General features: G+C 40.8%; 1 protein-coding gene across 2 annotated transcripts in view; it reads right to left on the bottom strand.

Moving 5' to 3' along the window:
- Positions 1–5,696: 5,696 nt before the first annotated feature.
- Positions 5,697–20,674, bottom strand: part of LOC100604025 (cytochrome P450 20A1) — a 59,179-nt gene continuing 44,201 nt past the window's right edge. Inside the window, exons 9-13 of one of the 2 annotated variants that reach the window (XM_003253966.4) lie at positions 16,966–17,086; positions 12,523–12,634; positions 10,077–10,141; positions 6,161–6,250; positions 5,697–5,973 (exon numbers count right to left, since the gene is read on the bottom strand). In XM_003253966.4, the coding sequence (XP_003254014.2) occupies positions 5,823–5,973; positions 6,161–6,250; positions 10,077–10,141; positions 12,523–12,634; positions 16,966–17,086 (539 nt within the window). In that variant the 3' untranslated portion in view covers positions 5,697–5,822. The remainder of the gene's footprint in view (positions 5,974–6,160; positions 6,251–10,076; positions 10,142–12,522; positions 12,635–16,965; positions 17,087–20,674) is intronic. The other variant, XR_004027823.1, reaches the window with a different exon arrangement.

Raw genomic sequence — 20,674 nt, 5'->3', positions numbered from 1 at the left:
GCTCAAGCCATCCTCTCGCCTCAGCCTCCTGAATAGTTGGGACTACAGGTGGTGCCACCAAGGCTGGCTAAGTTTTTATATTTTTTTATAGAGACAAGGTTTTGCCACATTGCCCAGGCTGGTCTCAAACTTCTAAAAGCTCAAGCAATCTGGCCGCCTCAGCCTCCCAAAGTGCTGGAGTTATAGGCATGAGTCACTGTGCCCAGCCTACATTAGAATCTTAACAGTGGGGCTGGGCATGGTGCCCCACGCCTGTAATCCCAGCACTTTGGGAGGCCAAGGTGGGCAGACTACTTGAGGTTGAGCAGTTCGAGGCCAACCTGGCCAACATGGTGAAACTCCATCTGTACTAAAAACACAAAAATTAGCCAGGCGTGGTGGCACATGCTTGCAATCCCAGCTACTTGGGAGGCTGAGGCAGGAGGATCATTTGAACCTGGGAAGCAGAGGTTGAAGTGAGCCGAGATGGTGCCACTGCACTCCAACCTGGGCGATAGACAGCGAGACTCAGTCTCAAAAAAAAAAAAAAAAAAAAAAAAAAAAAAAAAATCTTAACAGTGGTTAACTTCAACTAGTGAGACTATTAACTGAGTTTGACATTTTTGTGTTTTCCTAGATTTTTCTATAATAAACATTATTATTTCATAATAAAGCAGTAAAGATTTTTTATACAAACTATTTTAAGATAAAATAAACAAATTTTGACATAGGGGTTATAAGTTAGGTAGAATCTATTTGTATAAAAAAATGGAACTGTACTTTTGTGGGCCAAATAAGCATCATGTAAGTTTTTTATTTTTCCCAAACACATGCACAGAATTAACATTGCCTTAAATTTTGTTAGCACAAGTTTGAAAGAGCTCTTTAGTTCATAAAAAAACGTTTTTTGGGCCAGGTGCAGTGGCTCACACCTGGAATCTCAACACTTTGGGAGGCCCAGGTGGGAGGATCGCTTGAGCCTAGGAGTTTGAGACAAGCCTGGGTGACGCAGGGAGACCGTCTCAAAAAAACAAAACCAAAAACAAACAAACAAAACCAGCTGGGCATGGTGGCATGCACATGTAGTCTCAGCTACTCTAGAGGCTGAGGTGAGAAGATCGCTGGAGCCCAGGAGGTGGAGGCTACAGTAAGCTGTGATCACATCACTGCACTCCAGCTTGGTCAACAAAGCAAGACTGTGCCTCAGAAAAAAAAAAGAAAAAAAAAAAAGAAAAGAAAAAGAAAAAAATTATGTGCTTATGGGTTTTTTTTTTGGATAGAGTTTCACTCTTGTTGCCCAGGCTGGAGTGCAATGGCACAATCTTGGCTCACTACAACCTCTGCCTACTAGGTTCAAGCGATTCTCCTGTTTCAGCCTCCCCAGTAGCTGGGATTACAGGCATGTGCCACCACGCCCAGCTAATTTTGTATTTTTAGTAGAGATGAGGTTTCTCCATGTTGGTCAGGCTGGTCCTGAACTCCTGACTTCAGGTGATCCGCCAACCTCAGCCTCCCAAAGTGCTAGGATTACAGGCGTGAGCCACCGCACCCAGCCGTTTGTTTTTGTTTTTGTTTTTGTTTTGAGACAGAGTTTTGCTCTTGTTGCCCAGGCTAGAGTGCAATGGCACGATCTCAGCTCACCACAAACTCTGCCTCATGGGTTCAAGCGATTTTCCTGCCTCAGCCTCCCAAGTAGTTAGGATTACAGGCATGCTCCATCATGCCAGGCTAATTTTGTATTTTTGGTAGAGACGGGGTTTCTCCATGTTGGTCAGGCTGGTCTCAAATTCCCGACCTCAGGTGATCTGCCCGCCTTGGCCTCCCAAAGAGCTGGGATTACAGGTGTGAGCCACTGTGCCCGGCCATGCTTATGTTTTTGAACAATACACTTCTGAACTATCAAAAAGAATATAAATCAAAATCACTGAAGTAGTTTTTAAAAACTCCAAAAGCTACAAAACTTAAATTACTTACTTCAATATCAATTAAAAACCCATTTGATAGTTCAATAACTTGAGTCCTGCTAGAATCATTCTATAAGCCATCAGTGATAGTGAAGTGGCCAAAATTTGAGTCATTTGATAAGTACAAAGAACACAGATTTTTGTCATTCTTACTGTGAAGAAAAACAGTGAATAACTTAGTTTATATATTACAGTATTTTTATTTAAAAAATTATCTAGAGAATAACTTTTTTTTTTTTTTGAGACAGAGTCTTGCTCTGTCGCCCAGGCTGGAGTGCAGTGGCACAATCTCGGCTCACTACAATCCCCACCTCCCGGGTTCACGCCATTCTCCTGCCTCAGCCTCCCGAGTAGCTGGGACTATAGGCGTCCGCCACCAGGCCCGGCTAATTTTTTGTATTTTTTGGTAGAGACGGGGTTTCACTGTGTTAGTCAGGCTGGTCTCAATCTCCTGACCTCATGATCCGCCCGCCTTGGCCTCCCAAAGTGCTAGGATTACAGGCGTGAGCCACCACGCCCGGCCAAGAATAACTTCTTTTTAATCATTTGTTAGTCATGTAACTATGGATAAAACATACTAATCTAGCTGATTCCTCTATGCTCTCTTTTCCTTGATTCCAATCATTATTAGTTATTCTACACTGCCTCATTTATTGGCAGTTATGCCAACTGGCTGACTCTGGTTCAACTGCCCTATTTTTGCTTTCATCATTGTTTATCATATCTCACTTGCTTTAAACTCCACCTCTTTCATCTCATCTGATCTGACACTTGGTTTACATATCAACTGGCTACTCTAACCTTCTACTGCCAGTTTCCAACCCATTCGAGGTACTTGGGTAACAAAGATGCTCTATACACACAAAACCACAGAAAATAAGTGGGAAGGGATAATAAATTTCACTTTATAGATTTTTTTTTTTTTTTTTTGAGACAGTTTCACTCTTGTTGCCCAGGCTGGAGTGCAATGGCATGATCTCGGCTCACTGCAACCTCTGCCTCCCGGGTTCAAGCAGTTCTCCTGCCTCAGCCTCCCGAATAGCTGGTATTACAGGCATGCGCCACCACGCCTGGCTAATTTTGTATTTTTAGTAGAGATGGAGTTTCTCCATGTTGGTCAGGCTGGTCTTGAACTCCTGACCTCAGGTGATCTGCCTGCCTCGGCCTCCCAAAGTGCTGGGATTACAGGCATGAGCCACCACACCCGGCCAAAGTTTTAGAATTTAAGTTATCCCCCAAAAAAATTTTTTTTTTCAAAAATAAAGACTGCATCCAATTAAATTCTATGTTAACTGGTAATGACTAGGTCTAAAATGTTAGGTATTTACCAATAAATGACATAAAACAACTCAGTAACAAAGGGATTTTTTTTAAGAGATAGGGTCTCACTTTATCACTCAGGTTTGGCTGAGTGCAGTGGTGTGATCACAGCTCACTGAAGCCTCCAACTCCTGGGCTCAAGCGATCCTCCCGCCTCAGTCTACCAGAAAATATTCTTGAAAGTAAAATTACAAATGAAATTCAGCAGTGTTAAAAATAAGCTCACTTGCAGACAATTATCATTTTTCTTCCTTTCTTTCCTATCTGTACTTGGCATATTTCCTATGGTGGCTGTCTTAAAGAAAAAAAAGAATCCTTCATAGTGTAGCCAAAAAAGCTGGACTAATATACAATGCTATCAGTAAAGTATTATATATAAAATTTATAAGTGCTAAAGTGTAATTTTGAAAGACACTTAAGATGCTTTTTTTTTGTTTTTTTTGAGACAGAGTCTCGGCCCTGTCACCCAGGCTGGAGTGCACTGGAACGACATCAGCTCACTGCAACCTCTGCCTCCCAGGTTCAAGCGATTCTCCTGCCTCAGCCTCCCAAGTAGCTGGGACTACAGGCGCAAGCCAGCATGTCCAGCTAATTTTTTGTATTTTTAGTAGAGATGGGGTTTCACCACGTTGGCTAGGATAGTCTCAAATCTCTTGACCTTGTGATCCGCCCACGTCAGCTTCCCAAAGTGTTAGGATAACAGGCATGAGCTACCGTGCCCAGCCTACTTAAAATATTCTTGAAATAGCTTCCCCCACCTCCTTTTTTTTTTTTGAGAATGAATTTCACTCTTGACACCCAGGCTGGAGTACAGTGGCACGATCCCAGCTCACTGCAACCTCCACCTCCCGGGTTCAAGCGATTATCCTGCCTCAGCCTCCTGAGTAGCTGGGATTACAAATGTGCACCACCACACCTGGCTAATTTTTTTTTTTTTTTATTTTTAGTAGAGACGGGGTTTCACCACGTTGGCTTGGCTGGTCTCGAACACCTGACCTCAATTGATCCACCTGCCTCGGCCTTCCAAAGTATTATAGGCATGAGCCACTGAGCCTGGGCTTTTTTGTTTGTTGTTTTTTTAAAGACAGGGTTTTGCTCTGTTGCCCAGGCTGGAGTGCAGTGGTGTGATCACAGATCACTGCAGCCTTGACCTCTCCTGGTCTCAAGTGATCCACCCACCTCAGCCTCCAGAATAGCTGGGACTACAGGTGTGTGCCACCATGCCCAGTAATTTTTTTGTATATTTGTAGAGGCAGGGTCTCCCCATGTTGCCTGGGCTGGTCTCGAACTCTTGGGCTCAAGCAATCCACCAGCTTCGGCCTTCCAAAGTTCTGGGATTATAGGCACGAGCCACTGTGCCCTGCCCCAATATTTTGTTACTTACTAGTGAGACTAAACACTTTTTCTAAAAGTCTGTTAGCCATGCTATCCTATAAAAGCTGTTTGTTCATGTCTTTTGTCCATTTATCTTTTTTTTGTTTTTCCTGAGACAGAGTCTTGCTCTGTGGCCCAGGCTGGAGTGCAGGGGTGCAATCTCAGCTCACTGCAAGCTCCACCTCCCAGGTTCAAACGATTCTCCTGCCTCAGCCTCCTGAGTAGCTGGGATTACAGGCATGTGCCACCATGACCAGCTAATTTTTGTGTGTGTGTTTTTTAGTAGAGATGGGGCTTCACCATGTTGGCCAGGCTGATCTCGAATTCCTGACCTCAGGTGATCCACCCGCCTCAGTCTCCCAAAGTACTGGGATTACAGGTGTGAGCTACTGCACCCGGCCAATTTTCTGTATTTTTAGTAGAGACAGGATTTCATCCTGTTGGCCAGGCTGGCCTTGAACTTCGGACCTCAGGTGATCCACCCGCCTCGGCCTCCCAAAGTGCTGGGATTACAGGTGTGAGCCACCGCACCCAGCCAATTTTTTTTTATATATTTTTAGTAGAGACAGGGTTTCATCTTGTTGGCCAGGCTGGTCATGAACTCCTGACCTCAGGTGATCCACCCGCCTCAGCATCCCAAAGTGCTGGGATTACAGGCATGAGCCACCACTCCCAGCCAATTTTTTGTATTTTTAGTAGAGATGGGGTTTCATCATGTTGGCCAGGCTGGTCTCAACTCTGGACCTCAGGTGATCCACCTGCCTCGGCCTCCCAAAGTGTAGGGATTACAGGTGTGAGCCACCGCGCCCAGCCTATGTTTCTATTTTATGCATATTCAACAAACATGATTCCCCAGCTTCTGCAAAATAATTTCTTTCTTCAAGAACATTGATTTTAGAGCTCACACTAAGAAAAAGAATACAAAAATAATGGCATAAAAAGTGAAAAAACAAAAATAAAAAGTAGAAAGCTAAAGTTTCCCATTAAAATGATCAATATACTATGCAGTAAGTCAAATGTGTACAATGAATTAAGAAAATATATAAAAATCCAAATTTACAAAATTAAGTACAAATAGGTGTTTATATTACAAAGTGATACTGGTTTATAAATGGATTCAACACAGTTTTTTTAAATGGTTGTTTTCCTCAACCAATTTAACAATGATTTTAAATGTATAAAATTTTAATATCTCTTTGAGACAGTGATCCAAGCTTCTTCCCTTGATGATGTTACCAGTTCATACTTTGTTTCAATAACTTGTCCCTCCACAGAAAGTAGGTGCAGTCTCTTCACCAATACACTAAGAAGTACTGTGGTCACCATATATGCAAACCTAGTCAGGAAGAAAGTCAATTAGTTATTAAAAATTATACTTTAAACCTGCACGTTCTGCACACGAACCCCAGAACTTAAAGTACAATAATAATAAAAAAATTATACTTTAATCATGTAGATTGCCCATTCTCAGCAACAGTGATCATCAAAATTCTAAGAACAGAGTCTGGCATTCTATTATTCACCTCAATTCTGGACACTCCTGTGTGCCTGAGAATCCAAGTGAGGAAAAAGTTTTCATTACTAATTCATCATCAAACCGATCTGGATCAAACCTGCAAAGAAAATTTGAGGTTAATCACAATATAGCTCCACTGGCATTTTACATGTTGACACGAAAAGAACACAAGTATGTAATAAAGTTAAAAATCAACTGAAAATAGAAAGCGCTCTTACATTATATTTATATTTATATATTTAAATGTCACTTATTTTTATGTTCCCAAATTATTTAACATATATTTAGTCTATTGCTGTTTCTTACCATATTCTATTTTTTGAGACAGGGTCTCGCTCTGTCACCCAGGCTGGAGTGCAACAGTGCAATCAAGGCTCACTGCAGCCTCGAGCTCCTGGACTTAAACTATCCTTCTACCTCAGCTTCCTGAGTAGCTGTGACTATAAACACGTGCCACCAGGCCCAGCTACTTTTAACAGTTTTTTGTACAGACAGGTTCTCCCTATGTTGCCCAGGCTGGTCTTGAACTCCTAGGCTCAAGCGATCCTCCTGCCTCAATCTCTCAAAGTGCTGGGATTATAGGTGTGTGAGCCACTGAGACTGGCACTTTATTATTTCTCTCTTTTTTTTTATTTTATTTTTTTGAGACGGAGTCTTGTTCTGTCACCAGGCTGGAGTGTAGTGGCATGATCTCGGCTCACTGCAACCACCACATCCCAGGTTCAAGCGATTCTCCTGTCTCAGCCTCCCAAGTAGCTGGGACTACAGGTGCGCGCCACCACACCCAGCTTATTTTTTTATTTTTAGTAGAGACGGGGTTTCGCCATGTTGGCCAGGATAGTCTCGATCTCTTGACCTTGTGATCCACCTGCCTTGGCCTCCCAAAGTGCTGGGATTATAGGTATGAGCCATGGCACCCGGCCTACTTTATTATTTCTAAATGATAGATGCAAAATATATTTCTCGAGAATACCAAGGTATAAGATTGTTACACGAGTTTATATTATTTTGTGAACTATAAGGATAAATCATAGAAAATCATATAATGAATATTTAAATTTAAGACCTGTTACATGAGACCACCCTATCAATATGTAAGACATTTTATATTGCTTCTTCAACTGAAATTTATGTCTTAAAATTGGAGGCTCCAGCCTTAAAATTATGTTTATCAATTATATTACATCAGATTTATTAATAGGTGAGAGAGGCTGGACATAGTGGCTCACGCCTGTAATCCTAGCACTTTGGGACGCCAAGGTGGGAGGATCGCTTGAGCCCAGGAGTTCGAGACCAGCCTGGGCAACATAGTGAGACCTCATCTCTATTAAAATTTTTTAAAAGGCTGGGCACAGTGGCTCAAGGCTGTAATCCCAGCACTTTGGGAAGCAGAGGCAGGTGGATCACAAGGTCAAAAGATTGAGACCATCCTGGGTAACATGGTGAAACCCTGTCTCTACTAAAAGTATAAAAATTAGCTGGGCGTGGTGGTGCATGCCTGTAGTCTCAGCTACTCGGGAGGCTGAGGCAGGAGAATCACTTGAACCTGGGAGGCCGAGGTTGCAGTGAGCCAAGATTGCGCCACTGTACTCCAGCCTGGCAACAGATTGAGACTCCGTCTAAAAAGAAAAGATATACGATGCTTCTCTTAAGCCACTGAATTCTAGGAGGGTATCTGGATTAAAGCGAATGAAATGCATACTCTATATATGTGTGATTATTATCATTATTTTTTATTTTTTTGAGATGGAGTTTCATTCTTGTTACCCAGGCTGGGGTGCAATGGCATGATCTCGGCTCACCACAACCTCCACCTCTCCTGCCTCAGCCTCCTGAGTAGCTGGGATTATAGGCACACGCCACCACACCTGGTTAATTTTGTATTTTTAGTAGAGAAGGGGTTTCTCCATGTTGGTCAGGCTGGTCTCAAACCCTCAGGTGATCCGCCCGCCTCGGCCTCCCAAAGTGCTGGGATTACAGGTTATCGTGCCCAGCCCATTATTTTTCACAGATGGCGTCTTGCTTATTCCAAGACCAGCCTGGCAACACAGCGAGATTCTGTCTCAAAAAAAATAAAAATAAAAATAAATTAAAAATTTAAAAAAAGTAGCCAGGCGTGGTAGCGTATACCTATAGCTCCAGTTACTCTGGAGGGTGAGGTAGGAGCATTGCTCTAGCCCAGGAGGTTGAGGCTGCAGTGAGCCCGTGTTTACATCACTGCACTCCAGCCTGAGTGACAGAGCATGACCCTGTCTCTGTCTCTAAAGAAACAATAAAAATAAAAAATAAAGTCAGGGAAATGAGGGGCCTAAGAAACTTTTTGTTGTATAGAATTTCTGTAAAGTCACTGAAGAAATATGCATATATTAAAAACAAAACAAATAACCCACGTACCACAGAACAAAAAAATTCCTCGCAAAAACAAGTATTTTTAAATGACTTAAACTCTGAATTTTTTAAAAAGGGAAATTCTTGGGAGCTAAGGTATGAGGACGTAAAGGCATAAGAATGATACAATGGACTTTAGGGACTTGGGGGAAAGGGTGGGGCGATGAGGGATAGAAGACTACACATTGGGTACAGTGTACACTGCTTGGGTGACGGGTACACCAAAATCTCAGAAATCACCACCAAAGAAATACCACCTGTTCCCCAAAAACCTATTGAAATAAAAAATAAATTTAAAAAAAGCAAAAAGAGAAGCAATAAAGAACAGAAAAATGCACTGGAAAAAAAAAAGGGTGGGGGGGCCGGGCGCAGTGGCTGTAATCCTAGCACTTTGGGAGGCTGAGGCGGGCGGATCACGAGGTCAGGAGATCAAGACCATCCTGGCTAACATGGTGAAACCCTGTCTCTACTAAAACTACAAAAAATTAGCCGGGCATGGTGGTGGGCGCCTGTAGTCCCAGCTACTCAGGAGGCTGAGGCAGGAGAATTATTTGAACCTGGGAGGCGGAGCTTGCAGTGACACTAGATCGCACCACTGCACTCCAGCCTGGGCGACAGAGCGAGACTCCATCTCAAAAAAAAAAAAAAAAAAAAAAGAAATTCTGCTTTTTTTAAAATTTTTTTTTGAGACGGAGTCTTGTGTCTTGCTCTTGTTGCCCAGGCTGGAGTGCAATGGCATGATCTTGGCTCACTGCAACCTCTGCCTTCCAGGTTCAAGTGATTCTCCTGCCTCAGCCTCCCAAGTAGCTGGCATTACAGGCATGCGCCACCACGCCCAGCTAATTTTTGTATTTTTATTAGAGACGGGGTTTCACTATGTTAGCCAGGCTGGTCTTGAACTCATGATCTTGCGATCTGCCCGCTTCAGCCTCCCAAAGAGCGGGGATTACAGGCATGAGCCACGGTGCCGTCTTGCTTTCATTTTCTTAAAACAGATGTTAATTACTTTTCACTTAGTATAAAAGTAGTAATAAAAGAGACAAAGAGTAGCAAATAGCAGATTCAGGTAAGAGAAAAAGCAGTGAACAGAAGATACAATGGGGATGCAAGTCAGGCTTGGTGGTTCATGCCTGTAATCCCACCACTTTGGGAGGCAGAGGTGGGAGGATGGCTTGAGCTCAAGAGTTCAAGACCAGCCTGGGCAACATGGTGAAACCCCATCTCTACAAAAAGTACAAAAATGAACCAGGCGTGGCGGCGCGTGCCTGTGGTCCTAGCTACTTAGGTGGCTGACGCAGAAGGATGGCTTGAGTCAGAGAGGTCGAAGCTGCAGTGAGAAGTGATTGCACTACTACATTCCAGCCTGGATGACAGAGTAAGACCCTGTCTCAAAAGAAAGAGAAGGGGATTCACTAGTTTTCTTTTGTTGTATCATTGCTACATATTGAATTTTCTCCTCAAAACTTAGGAAAGGAATGCAAAACGTGCAAACACAAAAACTGACAGTCACGAATACAATGACAAATATTTCATACTTGTGTGGAGATGGCCAAGTATTAGGATCTTGAAGTACCACACCAAGGGCATAAAGGACGAGGGTCTGTGAAAAAAAAAAATCCAATTAGTCAAGGACTAACAGAGATAAAATGACTCCTAGAAAGTCAACTTATTTCAAACTTCTTTTAATATGGATATTGAATACAAAATAATAATTTTAAAATAATGGAAGAAACCACAAGTGATTATTTTGGTGATCTTACAATAAGGAAGGCCTCCCTAAGCATGTCACAAAATCTAGAAACTATAAAGGAATAACAGACTTAACTACATGAAAATTTAAAATCTGCATCCAGAGTTCATGTCCTTTCTAGGGACATGGATGAAGCTGGAAACCATCATTCTCAGCAAACTATCGCAAGGACAAAAAACCAAATACCGCATGTTCTCACTCATAGGTGGGAACTGAACAATGAGAACACATGGACACAAGAAGGGGAACATCACACACCAGGGGCCTGTTGTGGGGTGGAGGGAACAGGGAGGGATAGCATTAGGAGATATACCTAATGTTAAATGTCGAGTTAATGGGTGCAGCACACCAACATGGCACATGTATACATATGTAACAAACCTGCACGTTGTGCACGTGTACCCTAAAACTTAAAGTATTAAAAAAAAAAAATCTGCATCCAGTTAAAAAACAATAACAAAAAAAAGTAAGCAACAGTAAAAGTTATTTGCTATATAACTGACAGAATTTGTATAATATACAAAAATATATACATAAGCTCACTAGAAAAATGAGTGAAAGTTATAGACAGAATTCACAAAAGAAAAATACAAACTTAATATATGTATGAAAATTTGTTCGATCTCTCCAATGATCAGAGAAAAGCAAGATTCATAAAATATACATAAGACTCAAATTCAGAGGCAGTGAGGATTTAGAAAAAAAAAAACATTCTCATACATTGTTGCTAAAAGTATAAAATGCCTTTTAGAGAACATTTTAAATTTAACATACACATGGCCCAGTGCAGTGGCTAATGCCTATAATCTCACCACTTTGGGAGGCTGAGGTAGGAGGATCACTTGCACCCAGGAGTTCCATATCAGCCTGGACAACATAGTGAGACTCCGTCTTTATAAAAAATAAAAAAATTTAGTCCAGCTACTTGGGAAGCTGAGGTGGGAGGATCACTTAAGCCTGGGAGGTCGAGGCTGCAATCACACCACTGCACTCCAGCTTAGGTAACAGAGCAAGACCCTGTCTAAAAATAATAATAACTGAACATATACATGGACTTTGACACAAAAACTCTGAGTCTCAGACTCTACTCAACACCTGTACCAGTATATAATTAAAAAAAATAACGTCAATCATAATTTCCACTAGTGGGGGCTGCTTAAATAAATTATGCTAGATGGGCATGGTGGCTCATGCCTGTAATCCCAGCACGTTGAGAGGTGGAGGCAGGTGGATCACCTGAGGCCAGGAGTTCGAGACCAGCCTGGCCAACATGGTGAAACCCCATCTCTACTAAAAATACAAAAATTAGCCAGGGCTTGTGGCGCTAGCCTGTAATCCCAGCTACTCAGGAGGCTGAGGCAGGAGAATCACTTGAACTCGGCAGGCGGAGGTTGCAGTGAGCCAAGATTGCATGACTGCACTCCAGGATGGGTGACAGAGTGATACTCTGTCTCAAAAAATTAAATTAAAAAATAAATTATGGTACATTCACACAATGGAATATTATGCAGCCATTAATAATAATGAGTCAAATCTGTATCAAGTGCTAGGTGTACTAATAGCCATGATACACTCAATAAAAGAAAATTAAAGAACAATATAGAAAGAGTAACTTTTCACATATAAATTCTGTTTAATACATATGTATATGTGTGTTTCTATACATATATACACAGAGTAATATACATACACAGAAACAGGTCTATAAAAATACATACTAAACTGCTAACAGTAGTACCTTTTGGGAAGGAAGACTTTTATATTGTTTGAACTTTAAAACAAGCACAGATTATTTTGTAACTAAAAATAATTTTGTCTTTTAATAATGGGTAGCATTTATTTGCCACTTTAAACAAATTTAAAATACACACCAGGCCGGGTGCAGTGGCTCATGTGTGTAATCCCAGCACTTTGGGAGGCCAAGGTTGGCAGATCACCTGAGGTCAGGAGTTCAAGACCAGCTTGGCCAAGATGGTGAAACCCTGTCTCTACTAAAAATACAAAAATTAGCTGGGTGTGGTGGCGGGCGCCTGTAATCCCCGCTACTCAGGAGGCTGAGAAAGGAGAATCCCTTGAACCTGGGAGGTGGAGGTTGCAGTGAGCCAAGATCGCGCCATTGCACTCCAGCCTGGGTGACAAGAGCAAAACTCCGTTTAAAATATATATATATACACACACACCAAAAGAGTTGAGAATAGCTGAATGAATTAAACATATTAAATGTTTTCTACCTCTCTAGGAATAATAAATTGGTCAATTTTTCCTTCAATATCTTGAAGCTGGGCAGAAACTGGAGTCAATTTGGCAGTTCGAACAGTTTCACAAAGCACATGCTGACAGTATCTGTTTTAAAAAAAATTTTTTTGAAGATGTTTATTTTGGGAGGCAGTTAGAAATATACATACATTTAAAAAACGTTCTTCAACAACTGCTCAAACATTCCCAACTTGAAATAGTCCCATCATAATTCTTATCTCCTTAAAGATATATTATATATTAGAAGTATATAAAGATTAAAATTTTATAAATTTTTTTTTTTTTTTTTTTTGAGGCGGAGTCTCGCTCTGTTGCCCAGGCTGGAGTGCAGTGGCGCGATCTCCGCTCACTGCAAGCTCCGCCTCCCGGGTTCATGCCATTCTCCTGTCTCAGCCTCTCCGAGTAGCTGGGACTACAGGCGCCCGCCACCACGCCTGGCTAATTTTTTTTTTATTTTTAGTAGAGACGGGGTTTCACCGTGGTCTCGATCTCCTGACCTCGTGATCCGCCCGCCTCAGCCTCCCAAAGTGCTGGGATTACAAGCGTGAGCCACCGCGCCCGGCAACAATTTTATAAATTTTAAAATAAATACATTTTTATAAGATTTGTTATAAATCTGTATATAACTCTAGGTAGATAAAGATTTCAACAAATAAAAACACTTTTAAAAGTAACAAGAAAACTCAGAATAATGTTTCTACAATTTTTAAAAAGTTTATTTTTAGCACGAAGCTAACAGAAAATTATAAAGAAAAATACACATAACCTAAGTAGAGAAACATTTTGTTTATATATTTCTAAAGATAACTAGGAAAAGTATTTTCAGTAAATATATCCTTAATGTATAAAACCTCTTTAAAAGTAATTAAAATAATCCAACAACCCCATAGAAACAGGGACAGAGAATACAAAAAGCAATTTACAAAAACTTACAAATAGCCTGAAGACATATGAAATGATACTCAACTTAATTAACAACTTAAAGATTGCCAATCGCAGCATTTTTTTTTTTTTACTTGCCAGATTGACAAAGATGAAAAAGAATGAGAGCAGATATTACTAGAAAAAAATGGAGAAAAAGACATTCTCATATCCAATTGGTGGAAGTATAAACTGGTAAAACCTTTCAGAAGCATAATTTGGCAATATATATCAAACTCTTAAGTGTACATCACAATGAGAAGAATAAAAACTAAAATGTATTGCAATCTTGCTATGAGTCAGTTCACTTAAATACTTTATATACAGGATCTTATCGAATCCTTACAAAAAACCCATGGGTGCTATTATTATTCTAATTTTACAGATTAAAATCAGAGGCAGTTATTTAAGATCACAGAGCAGGTAAGTTGTGTTGACAGGATTCAAATCTTAACCACTGTCCTACTGCATACATCCTTCAACTAGAAGCTCACTTCTAGGACCGTATTATACAGAAATACTTGGAAATATTAGTAAAGATGTAAGTACAGAAGTGTTAATTGTTTGTAACATCAAAAACAACAAAATCAAAAGGGGAAACATTCTTCCTTCCTTTCCTCTGTATAAATATTTATTACGTACCTGCTAATGTGAAGCACTGTGCTAGATACTGAGCTACAACAATAAACAAGAGATACACCATCAAAGGAGTTCAGAATCTAGTTGGCAGTGGGGAGGCAGATTGGATAGGACATAAAGGATGAACAATTAAGCATAGCACATGTTATGATAAAGGAAGTTCAGGGTATTACTGGAATATAAGGCAAGAGCAGCTACTCTAAGGAAAGGGCTTTGTAGAGAAATAAACACAGGCTGGGCTGGGCGCAGTAGCTCACGTCTGTAATCCCAGCATTTTGGGAGCCAGAGGTGGGTGGATCACTTGAGGCCAGGAGTTCAAGACCAGCCTGGCCAACATGGTAAAACCCTGTGTCTACTAAAAATACAAAAATTAGCTAGGTGTGGTGGTGCATGCCTGTAATCCAACTACTTGGAAAGCTGCAGCATGAGAATCGTTTGAACCCAGGAGGTGGAGGGTGCAGTGAGCTGAGATTGCGCCACTGCAATCCTGCCTGGGTGACAGAGAGGGACTGTGTCTGAAAAAAAAAAAAAAAAGAGAAAGAGAAATAAACACAGGCTGAAACCTGCAAAGCAACAACAACATTAAAAAAAAAAAAACTCAAACCACCACCCACAATAAAAAAAACTCCACCCCAAAACCAAAAACCAAAACCCGGACTTAACTAAAGAAGAGAAAAAAAGAGAATCTATACAGAGGAATAGTTTGTGCAAAAGCCAGGACAGGAGATAAGAAACTAAAGACTTTGAGTAGAGCTAAACTGAAAGCTATGAAGAGGCATAAGTGAGGATAAGGTGGGAGTACACAAGGCCCAGCTTTTGAAATGCTTCATAAGCTGTATTAGAGAGCTTAAACTTTTAAAAATTATTTATTTACTTATTTATTTTTATGAGACAGGTTCTTGCCCTGTTGCCGAGGCTGGAGTGCAGTGACACTCTATCATGCTGCAGCCTCAACCTCCCAAGCTCAAGCGATCCTCCCACCTCAGCCTCCCTAGTAGTTGTAATCATAGGCACATGCTTTTACATCTGGCTAATTTTTAAATATTTTGTAGAGACAGGCTCCCACTATGTTGCCGTGAATGGTCTCAAACTCCTGGGCTCAAGCAATCCTCAGCCTCAGCCTCCCAAATTGCTGGGATTATAAGCATGAGTCACTGTACCTAGCCCAACTGTTATGGGCTTAAGGGCACATTTACAAACGAACTTCACCTTCTACTTCATACACTTCTGTATGATAAAAACTTCAAAAGACAACTAGTATTACTTTTAAAATAATAGTTATAGTCAATGTAATAAATAAAACTTCCAACATTTAAAAGCCTCCTAGTTCTTTCCAGTGGTTATCTTCTTTTTTTTTGAGATAGGGTCTCACTGTCACCAGGATGGAGTGTAGTGGTGTGATCACGGCTCACTGCAGCCTGGACTTCCTGGGCTCAGGTGATTCTCCTATATCAGCCTCCTGAGTAGCTGGGACTACAGGCATGTACCACCATTCCTGGCTAATTTTTTGTATTTTTTTTTTTTAGAGATAGGGTTTTGCCATGTTGCTCTGGCTGGTCTTGCACTCCTGGCCTCAGGTGATCCTCTCACCTTGGCCTCCCAAATTGGTGGGATTACAGGTGTGGGCCACTGCACCCAGCCACTCTATCTTTTCTATAGTTGATTTTATGCTCCAAGGTAGGGTTGCTTGCTACCCAGTCTCAGACTTCTAACCTGGAAGCAGTCACAGTTGCAATTTTAAAAAAATTTTAATTAAGGTATAGTTATATGCAATAAAATTAACCCATTTTACCCGTACAGTTTGAATTTTAGTAATTGTATATAATTGTGTAACTACAACCACTAGTAATATATAAGACGGTTTCATTTTCTTCATGCCCCTTTGTAGTTGTTCCCCATTCTTAGCCCCCAACAGTATGCTTATCACCACAGTTCGCCTTTTCTAGAATTTCACACAAAGGAAATCATACAGTAGCCAGTATTTTATGTTTCACTTCTTTCACTTAAATCACTAAGATTCATCTGTGTTGCTGTGTGTATTGATATGGTGTTCCTTTTTATCACTTGGTAGTATTCTATGGTATGGTAATACCACAATTTGTTTATCTATTTACCAGTTGAACATGTGAACTACTTCCAATTTGGGGCTATTTTGAATAACACTGCTATGAATATATGCAAACAGGTCTTTGTGTAGTCATGTTTTCATTTATCTTGGAATGAAATTCCAAGGAGTGGAACTGCTGGGTCATATAAGTGTATGTTGAACTTTTTAAGAGCCTACCATATTGTTTTCTATTCTTTTGAGACAGGGTCTCGCTCTGTAACTCAGGCTGGAGTGCAGTGATGCAGTCACTGTAGCCTCGACCTCCTGAGCTGAGGTGATCCTCCCACCTAAGCCTCCTGAGTAGCTTGGACTACAGGCATGTCCCAGCACATCTGGCCAATATTTTGCATTTCCGTGTTGCCCAAGCTGGTCTTGAACTACTGGGCTTAAGTGATCCACCCACCTTGGCCTCCCAAAGTGCTGGGATTACAGGTGTGAGCCACCACGCCCGGGCAAGCCTACTATATTATTATCTAATGTGGCTGTACTATTTTTTATTACCATCAACAAAGTATGAGTGTCATACTTGCTTGACTTTATTAGTACTATTTCACAGGCTAAGTTAAACATTTCCCACACAACCTTATGATTTTAAAAAGCAGATTCATTTACCTAATAAAATCTACATATAAATACTTTAAGTCCTATAAAAATATGTAGCTTTCCTAGATAGCAACAATAGCTTTAAATTAGATAAACCAGTTCAAATTTACCTTTTAATAATCATCTCCGCTTTTTATTGTGTTCTTACCTGAGCTGCTCAATTTTCTCTGGAGTAATAGGACCATTTCCAAAAACTTGGTTTATCTCTTCATATAATTGTTTTTGAACTTCTTCAGAGGTGGTTAAAAAACAGATTGCCCAGGTACACACTAGGTGAAACATTATATGAATAACAATGAAAATAGCTAACTCGTGGCTTGGGTATAGAATAAGAAAAAAACTACTTATTTAGGGTGGGGTTTTTGTATTTGCTTTTTTTCTCCCATGATATAGAAGATAGAAAAGTGCTACTAAAAAGTAAAATTCTTCACAGGGTTTATATTTCATTGAATGGAACATCAATATTTACAGAATGCCCTCCAACAGACATAGTGCAATCTGGATGCCTTCTTTCTTAAAACTGATAAGTAACTGGAGCCACTTAATTTTACCTTAGGTAAAATAGTTATGATAATGAATAAATTTCATATCTGTAGGAGTGCTCAATGTTGGTTATTGCAATGGATTATCTGATGCACTCAACCTTATTAGGCCAATTTATCAGTTCACTTAGGAGCACTAATGAAATGATTCAGACAAATCAAGCTAGCAGATTTATCAATAAATCAATACTCTAAAATATTTACTTGTGATGGTAAATACACTGGCTCAAAATTTGTGAGTGGTTATTGCTTAGAACAGTTCTCAACCAGACGTGGTAGCTCACATCTGTAACCCCAGCACTTTGGGAGGGGATCACGCAGAGGGGATCACTTTGGGAGGGGATCTGAAGCTGGGGGATTGCTTAGGCTCAGGAGTTCAAGACTAGTCTGGGCAACATGGCAAAACCCCATCTCTACAAAAAACTCAAAAATCAGCTGGGTGTGGTGGTGTGTGCCTGTAGTCCCAGCTACTTGGGAGACTGAGATGGGATGATCGCTTGAGCCTAGGAGGTCGAGGCTGCAGTGAGCTGTGACCGTGCCACTGCACTCCACCCTGGGCAACCAAGCGAGACCCTGTCTCAAAAAAAAAAACCAAAAAAAACAACAAAAAAAAACAGTGGTTCTCAAAAACCACCTGGGAGATGGCTGATGCTATAACCTCACATTCACAAATTCTGGTTCAGTAGGTTTGTGGTAATGTCCCAACATCTGTACTTTTAACAAATGGAATATCACAGGCCGGGTGCGGTGGCTCACGCTTGTAATCCCAGCACTTGGGGAGGCCGAGGTGGGCGGATCACGAGGTCAGGAGATCGAGACCACGGTGAAACCCCATCTCTACTAAAAATACAAAAAAATTAGCCGGGCGTGGTGGCGGGCGCCTGTAGTCCCAGCTACTCGGAGAGGCTGAGGCAGGAGAATGGCGTGAATCCGGGAGGCGGAGCTTGCAGTGAGCCGAGATTGCGCCACTGCACTCCAGCCTGGGCGACAGAGTGAGACTCTGTCTCAAAAAAAAAGAAAAAAAAAAAAAAAAAAAAAGGAATATCACATTTATCTCAATTAACGCCAAAATCAGAAGATCACTGGCTCATGGCTTACTTTAGCTTAAACTGGTTTATGGATTATATTCACTGAGGAAATGAAAATGTAAAGAAATTACATGTTGAGAAAAAACCAGAAGAAATGAAAATGTAAAGAAATTACATGTTAAGAAAAAAACAGACGAAAAAGAGTAGTTATATTTCCTTTAGTAATACACTGGGATTATAATTATTAAAAGAATGGAACCTTCTGAACATATATACTACCTCTTTCCCTAGAATATGTTTGAGCTGACACCATCTGTAGCTCTATTGTTCCTGTGTCAAATACTTTTTAATATCCTTCTAGTAACTTGTACTTTACTTACCAATGATCTCTTTCCTGAGCTAAGGGTTAACTTAAACTTATCTCAAAGTTAATTTATAAAAAAAAAGTTCACCTGATTCACCTTATTACCCATATTGTTATCATTAAAATCAGTAGTTACCTGGTACTCAATTACTCTGATTAGTTTTCTTATATCTAGAGTTCACAAAAAACATGAGTGACTGCCTGTCCTTAACTTTTCCCTACATATGCCTCTTCATTATGGCTTCTGAGTGAACTGTAGAATTTCTGTTTTACAAGTGATGTGAAAACTTGTGCAGTGTACAATACGTATGTCACACAATTTTACAACATAGAGTAATATACAACTGAAGGATTCACCACAAAGATTTGCACACAGTGGTCAATCCTGTACTCTGCTTGACTATATTATCACTTAAAATTAATATAACAGGCCAGGCGCGGTGGCTCACACCTGTAATCCCAGCACTTTGGGAGGCTGAGGCGGGCAGATCACAAGGTCAAGAGAAGGAGACCATCCTGGCCAACATGGTGAAACCTTGTCTCTACTAAAAATACAAAAATTAGCTGGGCGTGGTGGCACGCGCCTCTAGTCCCAGCTACTTGGAAGGCTAAGGCAGGAGAATCACTTGAACCTGGGAGGCAGAGGTTGCAGTGAGCCGAGATGGCGCCACTGTACTCCAGCCTGGTGACAGAGCAAGACTCAGTCTCAAAAAAAAAAAAAAAAAGAAATTAATATAACAATATGAATTTAATAATCTCACATTGGCTGGGTGTGGTGGCTCATGCCTATAATCTCAGCACTTTGGGAGGCCGAGGCCGGCAGATCACGAGGTCAGGAGTTCGAGATCAGCCTGGCCAACACAGTGAAACCTCGTCTCTGATAAAAATACAAAAAATTAGCCAGGTGTTGTAGTGGGCGCCTGTAGTCCCAGCTACTTGGGAGGCTGAGGCAGGAGAATCGCTTGAACCCGGGAGGTGGAGGTTGCAGAGAGCCGAGAGTGCACCACTGCACTCCAGCCTGGGCGACAGAGCGAGACTCTGCCTCAAAAAAAAAACAAAACAAAAACAAAAAACAAAAAACAAAAAACTCACGTTGACTTTTGGTTTGTGGGGTTTTTTTTAGATAAGGTCACACTCTTGTCACCCAGGCTGGAGTGCAGTGGTAGTGATCACGGCTCACTTGAGGCCTTGATCTCCTGGCTAAAGTGATCCTCCCACCTCAGCTTCCCAAGTAGCTGGGACTACAGATGCATGCCACCATGCACAGCTAACTACAATTTATTTTTTTTTTTTGTAGAGATTGTGTCCCACTATATTGCCCAGCCTGTCACACTGGTTCCTTTGTAGGACTCTATTAAAAATGATGGCTGAAAATAGCTTTAAAATGTGATTTGAAGCCACTTAATGTGCTTTAAATACAATACTGAATAAGACACAATTTCATAGCTTAGAGATAACTTGGAAGGTCATCTGGAGCTAAACTCCTATTTTAGAAAAGGAGGAAAATGCAGAGATAAGTATCTTGCCCAAGGCTAATAAGGGGCAGAGTAAGGACTTATTAAGGTTTCTTGTTTATCTACTCTCTCAAAAACTTCGGAGGAGCCTTAAAAAACCACTAACCTACATCCAAATACATAGCAATACTCCTAAAATCTCCCTAAAAACTGAAAATAAGATTAAAATATTAATTCAACCTTGGAAATAGTCACTTTTCTTGGTGTCCGGAGCACAAGTGATTTAGATTTTTAAAGGTCTTTAGCAAAGACATATTTATTTTTAACGTAATGCATTTTAAAAACAAGGATTTTAAATCTATTTTTATATTAATTTTTTTTAAGCTGGGGTCTTGTTTTATTGCCCAAGTTAGGCGAACTCCTGGGACTCAAGCAATCCTCCCACCTCAGCCTCCAACGTAGCTGGGAC

This window comes from Nomascus leucogenys, chromosome 22a, assembly GCF_006542625.1.
Source record: "Nomascus leucogenys isolate Asia chromosome 22a, Asia_NLE_v1, whole genome shotgun sequence".
Classification (NCBI taxonomy): domain Eukaryota; kingdom Metazoa; phylum Chordata; class Mammalia; order Primates; family Hylobatidae; genus Nomascus; species Nomascus leucogenys.
This window is presented reverse-complemented; position numbering and strand designations above follow the sequence as displayed.